The 19356-nt window shown below is 53.5% G+C and overlaps 2 protein-coding genes across 2 annotated transcripts in view; both read right to left on the minus strand.

Annotated features, from left to right (window-relative positions):
• Window positions 1-19356, minus strand: part of LOC119097987 (irregular chiasm C-roughest protein) — a 96154-nt gene that overhangs the window by 44360 nt on the left and 32438 nt on the right. The window lies entirely within an intron of this gene.
• Window positions 10766-13503, minus strand: LOC119107917 (methionine-rich protein-like). Its single transcript, XM_037231511.1, has 2 exons — window positions 13446-13503; window positions 10766-11238 (listed from the first exon to the last, which is right to left on the minus strand). The coding sequence occupies exons 1-2, from the start codon at window positions 13501-13503 to the stop codon at window positions 10766-10768; spliced, it is 531 nt and encodes a 176-aa protein (XP_037087406.1).

The following is a 19356-nucleotide window of genomic DNA, read 5'->3' on the forward strand; positions in this document are numbered from 1 at the left end:
AGCCTCTAACCCTGGCGGGAAGGGTGGACACCGCGGGGAATCGAGCCCGCACCTGTGGTTTCCTACACGCGCAGTGGTCAACGCTGGCGCGTGAACCACTACACTAGCGGCACCCGGCGCGCAGGCTCAAACCTTTTGATGATCTTTGTTTCACTAGTTGATTCCGCAAAGTCATGAACGTTCTCAGGGAAACATGGGATGGACTTGCGCATTTCGAACTCGTTTCGATCCCCTTCATTCAACAGTTATGAGACCCTTCATTTCTTTCCGGTGAAAGGGCCCCCTTGAGTACAGCGCTACGGGGCACATTGTTGCTTCCGGTTAAGGTCTGAAGGGCCATTCTGTCCCACCGCGGTACGTTTTTCGACCGTCATTCCGGCGACACGGGGCGGCATCTTCTGGTCGATCCGAGGACCCTTAGAGAGATACATGATATCACATTAGCCCATTCCCTGAGGCGGAAGGCCTTCCGACTCGCGCAGTTGACCTCGGATAGACGCATGAGTCGTCATTAACGCAGCAAAAGCCCCGCTCGCCGCAGGTGGTCAAATAATTGGCACATAGACTCCAGTTGGGCTTAAAGGGTCCATGCTGGAATAGGGCTGGAGTGCCCACCGTTCGGTACTGAGGGGCCCTGGCTGGCACGAGACTCTTCTATGATCTCAATGTGAGCACTCATCATAAGTTCCTGTTTTCTTCAATTGTCGGAGGACCCCGCCCAACGCATGAGGCCCCTGCCATTCGGGCCCCCGTCACTTCCCTGGTGAGCAAATCTTTCCCTGGCCGACTGGAGGCCCCTTGTTGACACAGAATGCCCTTTTATGCACTGTGGGCCTCGCCGAAAGATACAGGAGTCCGACCGATGTAAATTGCAGGCCTGGCCCTGTTCCTGGTTGGGAAATGGGCCTACACAGCTCAGACCAACACGGAGCTGACTGCTCGTTGTTCGTGATCCCTGGTCGAAATTGGGGGACGCTTTGTCTCAGGGTTCCCTATCGGAACAACAGATTATCTTACTGACATTTGAGATCACGGCCCTGTGGGCGGGGGTCCTTAATGTGACCTACAGTCAGCCCTTCTGACCCTTCAGCCATCCCATCGGGCCCCTTATCTTTGGTCTCCAGAGACCTTTCGGCCCCTCTTTGGGCCCCCTCAAACACCGCTCCGACTCGGGGCCACTTGCCGCCACAGGACCCCTGTTCGGCGCTGTGGCCCCTAACCGACACAAGAGCCCCTCATTGCGTCAGTGAACCCACAACATTGCAAATAACGGACCCCGGCATCGTTTCTGCTCGGGACATGGTTCTCAAGAGCTGACACGGGCATGGAGCCGACTGCCCGGTGTTTGTGGTCTCTGACCGACTTAGACACCCGCATTGCCTTGGGGCTCCCTAAAACGGTGCAAGAGAACCTCTGATATTTCAGGTCACGACCTTACGGGCCACGATTCCTCTTATGATCTACAGCCAGTCCTTCGGGCCCTTATGCCCTCCAACCGGGCCTTTAAGAGTCCGTTGCGGTGGGCCACCCGGGCCCCCCTTCGGGTCTCATCAACCACTGCCCTCGGTCATCTCGGGGCCCTTGCGAGCACAGGGTCCTTTGTTTAGCACCGTGGTTCCTTGACAGATACAAGGCCCCCGATCAGTGTAAATGACTGGCTCGGGCTTTACAGCAGATTGGAAGTGAGTCCTCAGGTCCATACCGTCACGGAGCCGACTATGTGGTACGATGGCACCTGGCCGACATATAGGCCCATATCGATTCAGGTGGTCCCTCATTGGCGTAAACTGACCCCCTGACCTTTATTTTTATTTGAGGGTCCGCCTTCGCAGGTCTGGGCGCCTGAATAAGACCCCGAGCAGCCCTTTTTGCCCGTAAACCCTCCAATTGGGCTCTTGATCGCACCACCGAGTGGGCCCTATAGGCTCTTTGGGCCTCCTCGAACACTGCCGCTGGCCGAATCGGGGTTCCTTGAACACAGGTGTTTTGGGGCCCCAAACAATGTAAATCGCTGGCTCAGGGTCCGTCCTCGTTTGGGGAATGGGTCATTAGACCCATGCCACCATGGAGCCGACTGTGTGTTACTGATGGTGCCTGAACGAAATACAGGCCCTTATCGGCTCAGTGGGCCGCTTATCAGCGCGCACGGCCCCCTGGCTGGTATTGGAGTGTCTGGCCCTGCGGGCCGGGACCCCTGAATAAGACTTCTGGCTGGCTTTTCGGGCACTTCGGGCCTTCAAATCGACCCCCTAATCGTAGGTTCCGAGGGACCCTTCGGGCCCCTCAGAACTTAAGGGACCACGTGCCCCCTTCCCCCCTACATGCGTTACTGGGCTTAGCACACGTTTGGGCCGTAGCCCTCGTTGCTCCGTCTGAAGAGGGCCTACTATCATCGAAAGGTCTGTCGATCCGCATGATCTTGATGATAAGAGGTACATGCCAGGGTTGTCGTTTCGAAAAGTGTGTGGGGAGGGGATGGGGCTAAACCGTGAAAAATCATGAAACCTTTTCCAAAATTATCTTACAAACGCTGGGTTTCTGCCGAGATTTGGCCCCTTTCCTTTCGAAGTTGGAGAGAGCCCAACTAAGCGAGCTGAAGTCCCCTTTCCAAACTGAATAGGAAGCTACACCCTGGTATCCACCATTCTGTGTGGCATATAGGCCTACAAACATCAATAAAACGTTCAAGATTGCTCCATACCATAATTCAACAGTCCCTTCAAAAGCTTATTGCTGGCACTGTAGATTCATTATTGCCGTGCGAGGTGCGGGAAACAGGTGGCATGTTAGAGCTGAAGATTACTCTGTAACGAGTCCTCCTTCCCGGGCTGGCACGGCCCCTGGTCGGCATCATACGCTAACTTGCAACCCAATGCGGGACAGGCTGGAGGCCGTGGTCACAGTCTCGGATGTAGCAGACGGCGGGGTCGGCGAAGAGCTGACCCCCCCCCCCCCCCTTCTCCCCATCCTGCCACTGATCACCAGACCGGCTGTGGTCCCGCGTGGGAGCAGAATACCCGGCGGGATGGAAGTATACCGTCAGGGCTGTATCAGACCCACCTGGGGTAACAATTTAGCCCCTCCCTCCCTCCCGGCACCGGGAAAACACGAACTCTTTTGAATGAAGCACTTGAAAAGGCGCATGTGGTACGTGGTGCCACACATCAAACTTGCTGTCGCTGCTCATCGCGATTTCGTCACTGTAAGTAAGCAGGGACGATCAGAACACTATTTTGATGCTTCCGACCAGCAAAATCTACCGCCGAAAGCCCACCTGCATGTACACGGACGACGAACACGGGTCTTAGAACCGACACCATATTCTGTGGCGTTCCAAATGACGCGATTCAGGAGGGGTGCGATGGGGCAAAATTACACATCCCACGCTGCTGAGATTCCCAGCAGTCGGGTCGCTGGCCCCTATACAGCCATCGTTGATCGCCCGGCATTGGTTGGGGAATTAACTGCCCGAATGCCGATAAAAATCACAACATTGCTGCATACCCGTGGACAGTGTGAGCAGTTCTATAGATGCACGGAGAGTTTGTGACCACTTATCAAGATGTGAGGTTCATTCCAGGGGAGCTCGTGCCTAATGCTTCAGCAAACAAAGATATCTATTTCAAGATGGCATGGATGTAATATCCATAGACCTGACATATTTTTTTTGGTTTTTAACATCTTAAGCCGTTCAAGTGAAACAGAGTACATTAAAGCATAGTAATTTCATGCAGTGTAATGAGCATAAACAATTATTAACACCAATAATTTGATGCTGCACTTTGCACTTCCCTTACACAAGCACTTTAACACAAAACAAGGCAAAACGAATTCAATAGCAAAAGTAATAGAAAATTAAACAAGCATAAAACACTCAAACAAAAAGGCCTTGGACTCCTACACATCAGCCCATCACTATGTCAAACACAATAGACATACCTCTGGCTTTTGTTAAAATGGGGTCAGGGAAAACAAACATTTTGCCATTGTTTCTTACAAAATACCAATGCTTATTACATGAAAGTAGCCTAATTATGCCTAACGTAAAGAGGCCTTACTTCATCTCGTCCCTGTCTAATATGTTGGTGTCACAGCAGCAGTTGTGAGTTACTGATTCTTGCACAATTCCTTTTGCCACTTGCCATGCACTTGACCCACTTAACCTGACTTAGAGTAGCCCATATGTTGTGCATCACCTCAACTAACCTATTTGTTGACAGCAGCACTTGTGATAAAAACATGATATAGCTAATTTTTGGCTGGTTTCAGCTTGCATTTTTATTCAGTTCATATGTGTATCCTTGTTGACATCAGACAAAAATGACAACACAATTAAAAATGCTTGAAATATCTTTGAACAACTTATTTTGACTGCAACGGTTAACATATGTCCAGGCCAATAATGAGTATGCTCCACAAAACCCAATCACTCTTCTTCAAAAGTAACGTAACATTTAGATGACCATGCCCGTATTGCTGCTTGCCTTTTCAGCTGCAGCAAAGGCATCTATTTAGGCTTGTTTATTCATATTTAATGACAAAGTTTGAGATGTTGGCTTCACATTTTAAATGAGACGGTCTGACTATTTGTTACACGCTAATATTTCACTCATAATATAATTGCCATGCAGCTTAGAGTATCCCTGTGTTAAAATATAGTGCATACATACGGTACAGTCATTTGCCGGCAGGCAAACCATGACAACTATAGAAAACATCTGATTAAAGCAGCCATGAGGGACCACTTCAAGAAGTTTGGGGCAAATAATTAAGAATATGGAGCAAAATAAGCCCATTGCATGCCCTGTGGCATCGTAATTTGTCTTATGACAAAACCCGATTGATTAAAACAGAAAATGGCCAACTCTGGTTACCAATCATGAGTTGAAAGCAGGTAAGGTAAGCAATTAATTGGTCCACAGTAGGCTTACTGGCTTCTTCCTGCTCCCCCAAGACGAAAAATCAGTACCTTTTGCATGGTCTGCTGGCAGACAGAGTCATCCCACTCAAACCCCAAATATAAATATCGATCATGCCACCAACCTACGAGATTAAAATGCGAAACAAGTAAGAGGTATCCATGATAAACATCTCCAGAGGGCAGATTTTCGCCATCAAGCACTTCTGTATTAGCTGCGTCAGGTCTGTCCCCAAAGCTCTGTATGGCAGCATTAGGATGGCCTTGTCAGGTAGCCTGGTGAGTTAGGCACTCGAAAGGCTTAGACTTACCATTACTGGGCAACGCCATGAAACAAGAAAACGGTTAAACGATGGTTTAACAGGGCAAAAATGGCGGTAAATTAAGTTTGATGCTTCAAGTTGCCTCCTTAATTCCCTGTGAATTGTTCACTCTAGGGTGCATCTCAAACATGTTTGGGGGGCTGGCGAATTAATTCAAATTATCTATGAAATACGTACAAGTTTGCAGTTGGAGAATCTTGCAGATAAATTGGTCAACATTTAAGCGAACAGATGGTACCTGTAAAGGCAATCCAAAAGAAAGGAAGAGTTAAGTGGTATCACACTCGTATGATACCAAGAAAAATAGAAGTAGTTAGATAAATATAAAGACTGATACTTTTCAGGCAACATTTTGTAATAAGCTGATCTGACTTAAAATCTGCTAACATAAGTGTTCAAATGGTAATATTCATCTTGTAAATTTAATTTGGAAGACATTTCTTGAATCCTTGACTCCGGCATTTTGGGAGTGATGCAATTTCGTGGTCAAGTTTCCTCGGGGAAAAAGAAATACGTGGAAGGACATAGCCATAGATGTCCAGGTTCTGTCCGAGCCTCGTTTATGCTTAGTGGTTTCAATAAAGCTCGGTTTTGGATGACGTCTGAAAATCACAGAAAGGGAAATAGGGAATTTAGTATGTGCGATTAGACAATGTCAGGCGGGAGTTAAAAGTTCACATAAAATATGGGGCAAAGGAGTGAAAAATTCCTCCTCATAGGGTGCTGCTTTACACGCAAAGTCGGTAATTCCAGGACACTGGTTCATTCTGGTCCGAAGGCCGCGCCGTGTGTTGGCGACATGCATTGTAATAATGTAATATTAGTAGGATGGATCAGGAAGCAGGCTGGTGGTTTGTAATTAAAGTGTCCATAACTCTCGGCTTACCCGCGGTTATTGCTCTCATAACCGCTACTATCCAGCCATTATTATCACACCTTGCAAGATTCTTAGCGCAAAGGCCCCACATATCGAAATGGTACCCTGCTTTAGCCAGCAATATTCTTCACACAGAAAGGCACACACATACCGTTACAAACTATGATGAGATCAACACAATTCATCCAGCTTCGCAAACACCATCTAGCGCACCGAGTTGGTTGACGGCACTGAGTAAACAGGAGTTCGAGCGACAATTAAACGGCCCGTGACCGTCCTGTCAGCCTCTTCATTCTCATAACCTTGCGTGTATAATGAGAGCGCTACACTTCATATCCACATGCTCAAACGAATAATGCAACGAACCACTACATGTCGGCGCGTCCAGAATAATAAGACAAAGTTTATGGCATCGAAACACTTTTTAACGTACGTTCCTGGCCTCTGTCTCGGAACGATGCACGTATGAGGGGACATTTGTGCTCTCATCCAGAACGCTAGCAAAAATACGGGGAGAGAGGCACCCATTCAACAGCTTTACAACATGATCAAAGGACAGAGCGAGTGTTCTTTCTGCGTGTTCCCACCACGATACACAAAGCACCAGACGAGCGAACGGGTGCAGAAGTAGCACGTCCATACGGCGCCGAACCAGCTCTCTGCATGTCCCGCTGTCAGTTTGAAGCCGCCCTCATTCATGAAACGCACGTCCGGAGAGTTCGCCAGTCACGACATGCAATCCCCACGCCGGTGGTGCCCACTGGCTGAAGCGGAGCTCCCCACGGGTGGAGGGAGGGGAGCCGGGGGCCGGCACGGGTCAACAGACCGGCCGGCGGAGCCACGCCGCCAGCAGGGCGGGGCTCGCCGCTCCCCGGCCGACACCTCATCAGATCCAGCTCTGGGAGGCGGTCTCAGCGCCGGCAGCCGTCGGCACGCCGCCGGCGCCGCGGGCGACCAACCGTGATCAATGCCCGAACCAGCCTCATATCGGCGCCAGCCCCTAATCGCCAGATCAAACGTCGAAAAAGCGTGTCATAGATGAAGACGGCGCGGCAGAATTAGCTGTCAGGGCTAAGCCGGCCGCGTGAGATCTACATTCATCACGGCACCTTTGTTCTGCGGGCGCTAATTACAGGCCTGCTGTCGGGGGCGGGTGGCCGCGCTCCGTCGCCACCCGGGACGCCGCCGTAAACACGACTCGGAAGCGACGCAGGCTGGCCGCGCCGGCACAGCGGGCTCCGCAGGCACGCGCAGCAGGTGCTGGGGACACGCACGATGACAGGACCCGCAAGCACGCATAGCAGGAGCCAGGGTCACGCACAGCAGGAGCCAGGGGTACGCACAGCAGGAGCCAGACGCACGCACGTCAGGAGCCCGTGGCGCGCATAGCAGGAGCCACAGCCGCGCACGGCAGGTACCAGAAACACGCACAGCAAGAGCCAGGCACACACAGCAGGCACGCGAGGTAAGCGTAGAAGTACCAAAGGCACTCACAGCAGACTTCAGTGACACAAGGGGTCCAACATCAGGTCCTACAGGCTGATCACCAGCAGCCAGTCACTCACAGCAGGCTTCAGGGACACAACGGCTCCAACATCAGGTACTAAGGGCTGATCACCAGGAGCCAACCACTCACAGCAGGCTTCAGCGACACAAGGGGTCCAACATCCGGCACTAAAGGCTGACCACCAGGAGCCAGCCGCGCACAGCAGGCAACAGCCGCGCCCACAGTTGTCACCAGCTTCACTCAAACCCGTGACCGGAACACCTAACAATCTCTAGAAGCACTCGCAGCTTCCGCTGACGGGAAAAGACTGCCTGGCACGTGCCGCGATCTGCGGCGCGGTCCGCTCACGGGCGCCCGAGTTGGCACCAGGGGGCGCCGGCGAGGGCCGGCCGGCGCGGGCCTGGGCGCCCACGTCCGTCACAAACAGTCGGTCAACAAAGCGTGTCGAGCGGTCTGCGCCACAGAGGAGCGAGCCCCGGCCACGGCCGCCGCGGCCGCGGTGGGTCAGATCTGTCGCGCCGCCGCAGCCGCCTGCGACTGCCACGCCAGCACCAGCACACTCTTCCATTCAGCCTTCTGTTTTATGACCGGTCACGGCAAATAACCGGGTCGTTATGCCGGGTAAATATGTCGGCGCCCGTGAGGATAAGAAGTCTTTATTTACGACTGGCGCGTGGGCAACAGAGAGGTCTGACGACCACAAAGAAGGGTAGGGCGGAGCGAATCTCAAGCGTGATGTTTATGGCGGCTGACAGGGAGATGTGCCTCTATTGCAACGTGCATCAAAGACACTGGCGCCAGACGCCCACAACAGGGACCTTTCCGAAAGAACGCAATGCATGGTATCCTGTAATGGACGGTGGCAGCTGGCCTCTGGCTGGCCGCCGACATTGCGGGTGCTGGTAAGGTCAAGGGCTAAGCACGGCGCCTGATGCCAGATCATCGCACGCCACCCAGCGACGCTCTGGCGCCTGGAAGGTCACGGCTCCACACGGTCGCCGAGCGCTGGACTCCGGCTGTGACCTCAGCACTGACTGCGGTCGGTGGACCTCACTACTCCTGACCGGTACAGAAACGTGATCACTTGGAAACGCCGACCATGGCCAGCGCCTCCAGCGATCGGAAAAAACAACGCCAACGTGGTATGGATTTCCCATCGCTTCACGGTAAAAATAGGGCACCTCGGTCGTCGCCGTCTTCAGGATCAGCGTCACTGACGATTGGGACGGCTGAGCCAAAGGCTGCCCTCCAAATGCCCGAGGAGGGGGCGGAGTGGCCGATGGCTGGGTGCCGGCTTTGGCGCTTGAGCCGAATGATGGAGTCCGCCTCGTTGGCAGAGGATCGGGCCTGCTTTATACGGATGCCGCATGTGTCGCGCCCAGTTATGCATATTTAGCGCTGCTTGCCTGGGTGGTGGCATTGGTGTCAGCTCGACGGCCCGAGAACCACTGGTGCCAGCTTGGCGGTCCGAGGGTATGATCGGATCAACAAATACGATTTCATTCGTAGGGCTCCGTGCCGCTTGCCATGGTTGAATTTTTTGTTAAGAGGCAGCGTTGCTCCTGTCAGAAAAATTGCGAGATGTGCAAAATAACACCGACAGCTCAACAGACTCTGTTTCGCTTTCTAGGTGCGGCGCGAAGTGCCACGTTGTCAGCAAAAACTTGACGCGTTTGATGTTGCAACAGCGCCCTGCTTCTTATGTAAAAGAGGGTGTGAATTGTTGTGATGGTTTGAACCACAGCAACTGATTGTATCAATACACCATATAACGGTCTTTAATTGGAACCCACCGGGGATTACGTCACAGATGGTGATCAAAGCGATTCAGGGCAAAATTACCTAGCACAGCGTCACAATCTCTAACTAGAACAACCCAGGACAGCTCCACAATCTCAAATCAGGGAGACCCAGAACGGTACCACACCTCCTGACCAGGACGGCCAAAAACAGCGTCACAACCTCTGATCAGGGAGGCGCAGGACGGCACCACACCCTCTGACCAAGACGGCCAAGGACAGCACCAAACTCTGTGATCAGGGAGGTCCAATACAGCGGCACATCCTCTGACCAGGACGGGCCAGAGAGTCCCAGGTCGGCTTATTGCCGGGGGGAGAGGGGGGAGGGGGAGGAACGTATCGGCCCGATCGGAACGCACCATCGCCTCGCGGTGCTGCCCGGCCCGCCATTGGCCGCCGCTCAAATGAACCCTGAAATCAGAGCTATCTCACCGACGCATTGGCCGGAACGCCGCCAGGGCCGGCCGCCGCCGTCCCGCGCCCACGCCGGCAGCCTGACCCCGGCTGTGAGCCCTGCTGACGGGATCCCGACCTCACGTGGACATGTGGCTGATGCTATTCACTGACCCACACGGAGGTCAAGCTGATGGTACTCCCTGACCCACGCGGAGTTCTGGCTGATGGCACTCCCTGACCCACGCGTAGGTCTGGCTGATGGTGCTCCCTGACCCACGCGGAGTTCTGGCTGGTGGCACTCCCTGACCCACACGGAGGCCCGGCAAATGGCACTCCTTGACCCACAAGGAGGCGTGGCTGGCATCGGAACCCGCGTGAACGTCTGACAGAGGACACGGTAATCGGATCCTGACCACCGCACTGGTACTGCGCCGTCGTCCGCCACAGCCAGCGTGAACGTCTGACAGAGGACACGATAATAGGATCCTGGCCGCCGCACTGGTGCTGCGCCGTCGTCCGCCACAGCCGGCACGAACGTCTGACAGAGGACACGGTAATCGGATCCTGACCGCCGCACTGGTACTGCGCCATCATCCGCCACAGTCGGCGCGAACGATAGCAACGCTACTGACCACAGGCGTGGCATCACACGTAAAACACCTCCCCGGGTACAACGGCCCGCTCAGAACGTGCGGCCGGGCGCCCGACTTCACGAGGACGCTCGGCTCGGGGTACGCCCCCATCTGAGAGCACGGCTGGAGCCACACCGGACCCAGCTGAGCGGCCGGATATGGCCTGCCCTGAATACCTCAGACTCACCGCCTAGACGTCTGGGCGACAAATGCCTGCAGTGAAACTCCCCCGACTAATGCAGCAATTTGGCAGCGCTTCCCGGACGGCTGGCAGCCCACATCCGGTGACCAAAGGAGGTGGGACTGCCGCCTGTCAGATAATCCCTGCGGCGCCAGGCTCGGCAGCAGACCGGCCCAGCGTCAGGCCCGACACCGAGCTGGGCACCAGACCCGGCGTCAGGCCCGACACCGAGCTGGGCACCTGGCCCGGCGTCAGGCCCAGCACCGAGCTGGGCACCAGGCACAGCGTCAGGCCCAGCAACGAGCTGGGCACCAGGCCCGGCATCAGGCCCAACACCGAGCTGGGCACCAGGCCCGGCGTCAGGCCCGACACCGAGCTGGGCACCAAGCCCGGCGTCAGGCCCGACACCGAGCCGGGCATCAGGCCCCGCATCAGGCCCAACACCGAGCCGGGCACCAGGCCCAGCGTCAGGCCCAACACCGAGCCGGGCACCAGGCCCAGCGTCAGGTCCAGCACCGAGCCGGGCACCAGGCCCCGCGTCAGGCCCAACACCGAGCCGGGCACCAGGCCCGGTGTCAGGTCCAACACCGAGCCGGGCACCAGGCCTCGCGTCAGGCCCAGCGTCAAAACGCTGCTAATGCTTCCAACTGAATTACGTGGGGTAAATATCTCCTAAAAACGGGTGATTCTCTACTGATCACGAGCCGAGTAGGATATAATCAGCTGCTCCGGAAACAAATGCCACGTCACTCCTCAGTGACCTATGATCATGAAGCTCGCATATTTTAGGGAAAAAGGGTCGGCAGTCTTCACGGCATTGTTGGTTTGATAATATCTATTTTAGCTTCTGTGCTATGGAGTGCTGACGTTGGTCAATTTTGAGAAAATAGACAAAGTGAAATTAAACATACGTACCCTGAAGATCGAGCTGGGGGCCCTTGCACAGCTTGTTTTCTCTCCAGGGCTCGTGAAGGACATGCACTCAGTCTAGGCTACACTCATATGTTTCGGGTACCTTTTGGAGGCGAATTTGAGAAGTCCACACATGGGTATTGGGTTTCGCCATGCACTACAACGCTGATTTTCAGTACGAAACTTTTGATGCACCAAGTACAGCTTCAATATTTCTAGCAGTTTGATTTATTTGCTTCGTTCAAAAAAGAATGAAAAATCTCGACGGACAAACTGATCGGCAAAATGACATCTAAAATTAGACCCAGGGGCGCCAAAGTCGTGAAAAACAAAAAACGTTGCCAAATTTGCACAACCAGAATTTTAATAAAAATTGTCGTGTTGTGCAATAAGCGACACGTTTTGTCACGTACCATCATTTGGTGTTCAAAATTTTGAAATCGGTTCAAGGACAGCTGAGATATGAGCAAAAAACCTCAATGTTCTTAAGTTGTCGTTTGCCAAAGTGCCCATTAATGAACATATTGAGCCGATTTTTGCGTTTAAAACATTACTTGATGTGCAATTGAACGGGACAAAATGCTGCTAGTTTTATTAAGCGATTGCAGCCGGACAAAAAAGCCACAGGCAAAAAGCCGTTTTTGAAATTCTGAGTTTGCAAAAACCTTTGTTGGAAAAAATACTGGACCAATTTCGTTAAAATTCCAGTATGTTATGCGTGCTTCTGTTCTGAAGATCGTGCTTCCTTAATCAAGCAAATCCAACAAATAGAAGTCGAAAAACAAGCCAAAAACTGCAAAAGGTTATTTTTCCAGTCTTACGAATTAGTTGGGGTAATGCTATCCTACTTGGCACTTTGCCGGATAAGTTGTGGCATTGGCTTATTTGATCGGCTGTAAAATGAAAGCTATGTGTCCGATTGTAATCCCGTAAAAAATGTAGACAGTTGTTTGACACACTTCTGACCAAACCATAAAGGTACCACTTGCATCTTACATCATTATCACATCATCTTTCTCATGCAGCACTTCATTACGTGAACGTTTTATTGAACGCATCACCAAGACGTCAAAAGCCTTTTCCAGATAACCGACTTTTGCTCAATTGTTGTCAGGAGCATTGTGATTCTAAGACACTTTGGCTTTCGCTTCTATCCCACCTAGTTAGGTTTTCGCTGAAATTAATGTTTAACAACTTCAGTCTATCTCCATTGCTTGCGGTGCCACAGCCCGCCAAACAGCGAAGCATACAAAACCCCGTTTAGCCACAACGGCAAAACGTTGAGCATTCTTTGCCAAAGCTTGATCATTGTATCTTCATCACAGAACAATCTTGAAAAAAGATGCGGAATGTAAAGACATTAGTTCCCTAAAACTCTAAGGGCATCGCGTTCGTCTTATTCAAGTGCATCTAAGGTAAATTTACATGTATCATGACTTGCTTATTTCTAAATGACAAAAGAAGAACTTCCCAACCTAATTCGGGCAAAAAGGATACGTTTTCTCCATTTATTTCAAGATTTAGACTTCCGATGAAGCATCAAACTGCCCGTATTTTCATCAAATCTTCATCCCATCATCCCATTATATTTATCTTACAAAATCAGTGCCGGAGCCTTTCAGTGCGTCTGCTCTCTGCTCCGTTTCACCTCCTGCCTCTGTCCGCTCTCCTTGCTCCCCTTGCTCCCCTTGCCCCGCCCTGCCCCACCCCGCCCTCGCTGCACGTGACGGTGCCGCCCTTCCTCCCCGTCCTGTTATCTCTCCCGAGCAGCTGACGCCAGCTGGGGACAAGTGCAGAGCGACTTTTTGTGCCCGCTCAGCCCTCGGACGGCTGGAGCGCTGACCCCGCGGGCAGGGGACGTCAACCCACCAGGCCAGCCAACGACCGGCACGCAACCCACCAGGCCAGCCGCCGACCGGCACGCAACCCACCAGGCCAGCCGACGACCGGCACGCCATGCGTTGTAACGTTCACTGATCCATGCTGTTATGTCTGAATTTCAGCCGACTGTTTAACAGCATTGTAACAGTAGACGCGTTGATCTATGGTTCTTTTAGGCGTGATATTTAAAAAATATTGAACAGCAGTTCCTTAACTCGTGTAATTAAAACGGAGCTGAACAGAGGCGCACCCAGGATTTCGTCAACGGGGGGAGGGGGGGGGGGGTACGTGGGGCCCCTAGAGTCGGACCCCCTCCAAAAAATAGTGGCATTCCTGCCATTAAATTGGAAAATGCATAGGATAACACACACACAAACGGACACGCGCACACGCACGCACGCACGCACGCACGCACGCACACACACACACACACACACACACACACACACACACACACACACACACACACACACACACACACACACACACACACACACACACACACACACACACACACACACACACACACACACACACACACACACTCATACGTATATACATATAAGATAGTTTTATATATATATATATATATATATATATATATATATATATATACATGCATGTATTATATACAAGATAGTAAACACGGGAACCCATCATACCATGCGCAACCTTAAAATGCTAGGCGTGCTACGTATGCACATACATAGAGCTTATTCATTTTCTCCAGATCATGGTGAATCCTATCATTTTAGGCTAAGTATTTCGGAAAAACAGGCTAAATAAACTACAGTTAGCTGCTAGATACCATCAAAACATACACGACCTTTGTTTCTAGGTTACTTACGGCTAGCCGGTTGGTCCATGTGATCAGCTGATGCCTGATGACTAATGCAGCGTTTTTTTTTTCGTTGGTTTAAAGGGGTGCAATATATACCAGCCTTCAAAATATATTAAGATCGTTACGCGCAGGTGTAGTAAGTGCCACACATTCCATAGACAAGGGAAATATGACGCATAGGACGTCGGCGACACGTAAAATTACCTTCGACAGTAGCGCGTAAAAATTAATCGGCCGCTGAAAAATATCCGACCGCTGCTCTAAAGCTGAGCCACCAAGGCCAATAGGGGCGGAACCTGAGCCCGACCGCCGCTCTAAAGCTAAGCCACCAAGGCCAATAGGGGCGGAACCTGAGCCCGACCGCCGCTCTAAAGCTAAGCCACCAAGGCCAATAGGGGCGGAACCTGAGCGATCATGAACGTCAAAGGAAGCCCACAAAAAGGCTTCCGTCAAAAAGTTTAGGGCCCTCAGAGCAAGCGAGAAGAACTTAAGAGCGACGTGGTGGGCCCCGGAATGATCGGTGGTGCTCCAGATGAATTGATGCCCCTGTGCGATCAAGAGCGCCTGGACAGGTTAAAAGAAAGGGTTCCCGTAGGAGTGAAGGGTCCTCCGCAAATAAGATCAAAGGGAAAGAGCCCTAGTTCAGAGGGCACATTTGAGCATCGCGTGGCTCGGTACCTTCCCTTGTATGAGGCCCAGAAACAGCACAAGGTCCTTCAAGCAAATGGAAAAAATCGGTCACCAACGTGAAGCGCTACTGATCAGCTGAGTGTAGCCTGGCATATGGGGTCCCGGAAAAAGCGTATGAAGTGTTTCGAATGGGGGAAATCTGTAGAGGAAAACTTGATTGATCAAGAGTGCCCATGCATGTAAGCAGATAGTGTCCCACCAGCAGCGTAGGGCCCTGGGAGAAAATGCGAATATATCCGGGGCAACGCGTGGACGGCTCCTTAGCGATCCAACTGACCCGGCAAGTGGTCATATAGGGCCCAGGCAACAGCGTAGGGCCTCCGTACAGCGTAATGAGCCCCAAAATTTCCCCAATCAACACATCAATCATGGAAAAATTAAATTTGTCTGCTAATAAGCTATTTCATTTCGCTTGCAACTGTTCTTGGTCGTCAGTAGCCTAAGCACGTATAACTTTATTCTGTTTTATGTTAAAGAACTGTGTCCAAAGAACTATGTCCGTTCGGTCGGCTATGCGCCCCTTCGGGGCCTATAGGTTCCCTGGGGCACAACGGGGGCATGGCCCCGTGTCCCCCCAGGCGTATGAAGTGTTTTGTCCCCCCCCTATATCCACCACCGGCCTGGGCAACTTAGTACATGGGGCCCTGCCAAGAGCACAGGATCATACATGCAAATAAAAAGTGCCCACGACACAATGTAGTGGGCCCCTGCACGATCGCGTGCGCCAGAGCAGGTTAACAGATCTGGCCCCAGCAAGCGTGCAGGGCCCTTCATCCAAATAGGAAGTACCCAAAACCCAATGTGGAGCGCCCCCAAACGGTTGAATGTGTCCAAGGGAGTCATCAGACAGGCCCTCGACAAGAGCGTAGGGCCCTCCAGCCGAGTGAGGAGCGCCCAAGATCCAGTGTGGAGGGCCCCCGGACGGCTGAAGGTGCCCGAGCAGGTCATCACATGGCCGTCCGACAACGGCGTAGGGTCCTACATCGAAATACCCACTGTGTAGGGCCCCAAACAATCCAGTGTGCACCAGCAGGCTAACAGATGGGACCCCCACAAGCGCGCGGGGCGACGAGAAAGTGACTGAAAATTGGAAGGCCCCTAGACCAATGAAGAGGGCCCGTAGGCATATCGCGAGCGTGTCTGTAGGTCAACCGAGAACAACGTGAGGGGCCTCTGAGTAACCGAAAAGATCACGGCAGATTAACATACGGGGCCCCCGGCTATAGCGTAAAGAGCTTTTTTGGGCGAATGGGAAGAATCCGTGGAAGGCCCCTGATTGGCAAAAGCGCCCGACACGGTAACAGAAAGGGCCTCAGCAAGAGCCCGGAGCCCTCCGAGCGAATACAAAGAAGGTAAATGCGGCGCGGAAGGCTCCTTCATGATCGGATTGACCCTGAAAAGCAAGCTATAGGTCCTCAGGAAACAGCGTAGCGTCTCCGCACAGCGTAATGACCCTTATAATAACCCAATCGCGACCGTCTCAATCAGTGGATAAAACTTTTTATGTATTCGTGGGCCTTTCACTTCCATTTGCAGCTGTTCTTGGACGCCTGGAAGCCCAAAGATGTCCAACTTTGTTGCGTTTTGTGTTTAAAAAATGTATCTTTTCGACCGACTTGGGGCCGGTACGGAGCTCCATAACCCGTGCCTCATCTGGATCCGCCCCTTGAACTGAAAATATAGTGACAAATTATTAGGTAGCATGCTTACCTACACGCGATTGATAAATTAAAATCGGTCCACAAAATGAAATCCGTAATGATTCCAGATACGCATGTCTCAATGAGAAATCCCGTGCATTAAGCGTGAGGAGGAATAATAGGCAGCCCTAGAGCAGCACAACATCGAGCGTCCTGAGCTCTGTATGCCTTTTCAGAGTGTCTTGAGGTATATTCCTAGCGTTATTAGAGTCAATATGTTCTCAAAATACGAACGTATAACTTCCAGCGTCTTAAGAATGGCCGTAAACGTACCATGCGTAAAATAAACCCGATCTGATGTCGCGGGAACGAACGATGTGCTGTACTCTACCACTAATCGGACTTACATTAGGTTAGAGGCGAGAACAATGCTCTTAACTTACAATGAGTCATGGCTCCCAAACACACAAGCATACATCTAATCCAATCCTTCGTTAATCGTTCGGATGCCACCTCGCATTAATCGTTCAAATGTCAAAACTACCAAACAAGGCAATGCGGCGTACATCAGCACCCTCGCAGAGGCTGTTCAATCGTTTTTCTTCTTTCGCTTCGCACCCTACATCTCGGACGCGACGTCCGTCCGCAGTGTTGGTTGGTGACCAGCTGTTGCCGCCCGTGGCCGGCTGTCGGCCGTGGCGGTGACCAGCTGTTGCCGCTCGTGACCGGCTGTCGGTGCGGCAGCGCCAGTTGTCGGCCGCGGCAGATGCCAGCTCCGGTTTATGGCCGCTCCCAGATTCAATATACCGCGTCTGAGGCGTCATCCGTCACAGTCAAGTCGCGCTGCGACAACACATTTGATAGTGGGCGAAACAAAGCGACGCCCTGAGCGCCTTATGCCGATCCCTGGCGGAGAGGTCGTCTGCGCAGCTCGGATTCGGAGCCGGCTGCCGCCGACCACTCGGCCGGCCCAGGCCCCGCGGAGAAAGTCTCCGGCCGATTCGTGTCACAGGGCCGTGCGTGCATTAGGGTGAACCAATTTTTAGAAGGCGGCCTCGGCAGTCAACCCCTTGACCACTTATGCCAGCTCAACTCAACAATCCTGAGCTCACCTAGCCAGGCATGCCAGCAAACTATACATTTGGCTCTGAAGCGGAATTCAAAGCCGAGACAATGATATGAATACAGAGCCGAAGCCAGCCATGGAAAACAGGTCAAAATAGAACCCGGATCCGAAGTCATTGGACGAAAACTGCGACGTCGCGAAACCAATGTCGAAGGCGAAGCCGAAGCCGAAGCCGGAGCTGAAGCCGAAATCGAAACCGAAACCGAAGTAAAAGCCGAAGCCGGAGCCGGAGCCGGAGCCGGAGCCGGAACCGGAGCCAGAGCTGGAGCCGGAGCTGAAGTCGGAGCCGGAGCCAGAGCCGGAGCTGGGGCCGGAGCCGGAGCCGGAGCCGGAGCCGGAGCCGGAGCCGGAGCCGGAGCCGAAGTCGGCTTCGTTCCCTCCCTGCACCCAACTCACCAATCCCCATTAACTGTGGTCCACGCATCATAATAAAAAGGTCGCAGGACAACACACGGCTCCGCAAGGCCTCCTGGCGAATCCAGCATTCGACGTCTCCCACTGCTTCCCAGGCCTTTCAGCCTGAACACGGTACCTCACGGCGCGGGGTAATGCCTACCGACCGCGGCCATCACAGCAATGGGGCCGACGGGCTGCCAGGCGGGCTCCAGCTGTGGGCACCGACGGCCAGCGGCGGGCCCGTCCAGAGCCGAGACAGCTTACACGGCCGGGTCCGTGCCAGTCAGTCACGTCACCGGCACAGATCGGCTGGCATGGCGACGAAACATGCTAAGCTGCGCCGCATGTGACACTGCTGAGGGGCGTGTAATGGCCAACGCGCGCCACTTGCGCCGCCAACTGGCGTTACTGGATGCCGCTGATGTGTACAACCGAACTTGCTTCAGCAGCGAGCACGCACACGTCGTTCTCGGCCGCTGTGACCCGCTGCACAGTCAGTCTTGATTTGCGCCATGCCTTACCTCGTTCGTCAGGCTCGTCACTGGAAATCCGCGTCCAAGAGCACTGTCCAGCAGCCGTTCTCACATCGTCTGCCTCGAGGGCCGCCACCGCACGCGTCGCGCTTCAGCCGGAGGGCTGGGATGCTGCTCATAGCCGGCGGCCCCGGGCGGCACCGGCGCCGAAAGGTCGCCACCAACGCCGCGTGACAGGTCGCGGCGCGCGGACGCATTGTCGCCGCGCCGCAGCCGTCACGCCGACAGTGGCGCCATGACGCGGCGCCCCCGCCCCCCCCCCCCCCCCCCCAGATCAAACACGGCTGTCACGAGCCGCCCGATCGCAGGGGGGAGAGGGAGGGGCGTTAACTGGCGCTCGTCCCCGCCCCCCGATCTAATTTCAGCGCCGCGGCCGGCGGCGCGCGCCAGCCCGGTAATGTATCGCGGGCGCTGGAGCTGCGCTGGAGCTGCGCTGGGCGGTGAGCGGAGCTGGCGGTCAACATCAGGGCCACGTGCGGCTCGGCCCGGGGTCAGGGGCGCCCTGGGTCACATGGTACCGATGTCAGGCCAGCCCGTCCCCGGCCAGGTTCGGATCGGTGACAACCGGAGCAAGCCTGCTCCGTGCACGCCCGGGGGGACCCAATGCTAGGAACGAGGGGCGCAGGTCGAGCAGCGCACTAGCGCAAAAGGTTTAATCCAAGTACCCCAATAGAGCCCCGACTAACCGAACAGCGTCCGCACAC

The sequence above is a fragment of the Pollicipes pollicipes genome, unplaced genomic scaffold (assembly GCF_011947565.3).
Source record: "Pollicipes pollicipes isolate AB1234 unplaced genomic scaffold, Ppol_2.1 Scaffold_2555;HRSCAF=2994_pilon_pilon_pilon, whole genome shotgun sequence".
Taxonomy (NCBI): Eukaryota; Metazoa; Arthropoda; class Thecostraca; order Pollicipedomorpha; family Pollicipedidae; genus Pollicipes; species Pollicipes pollicipes.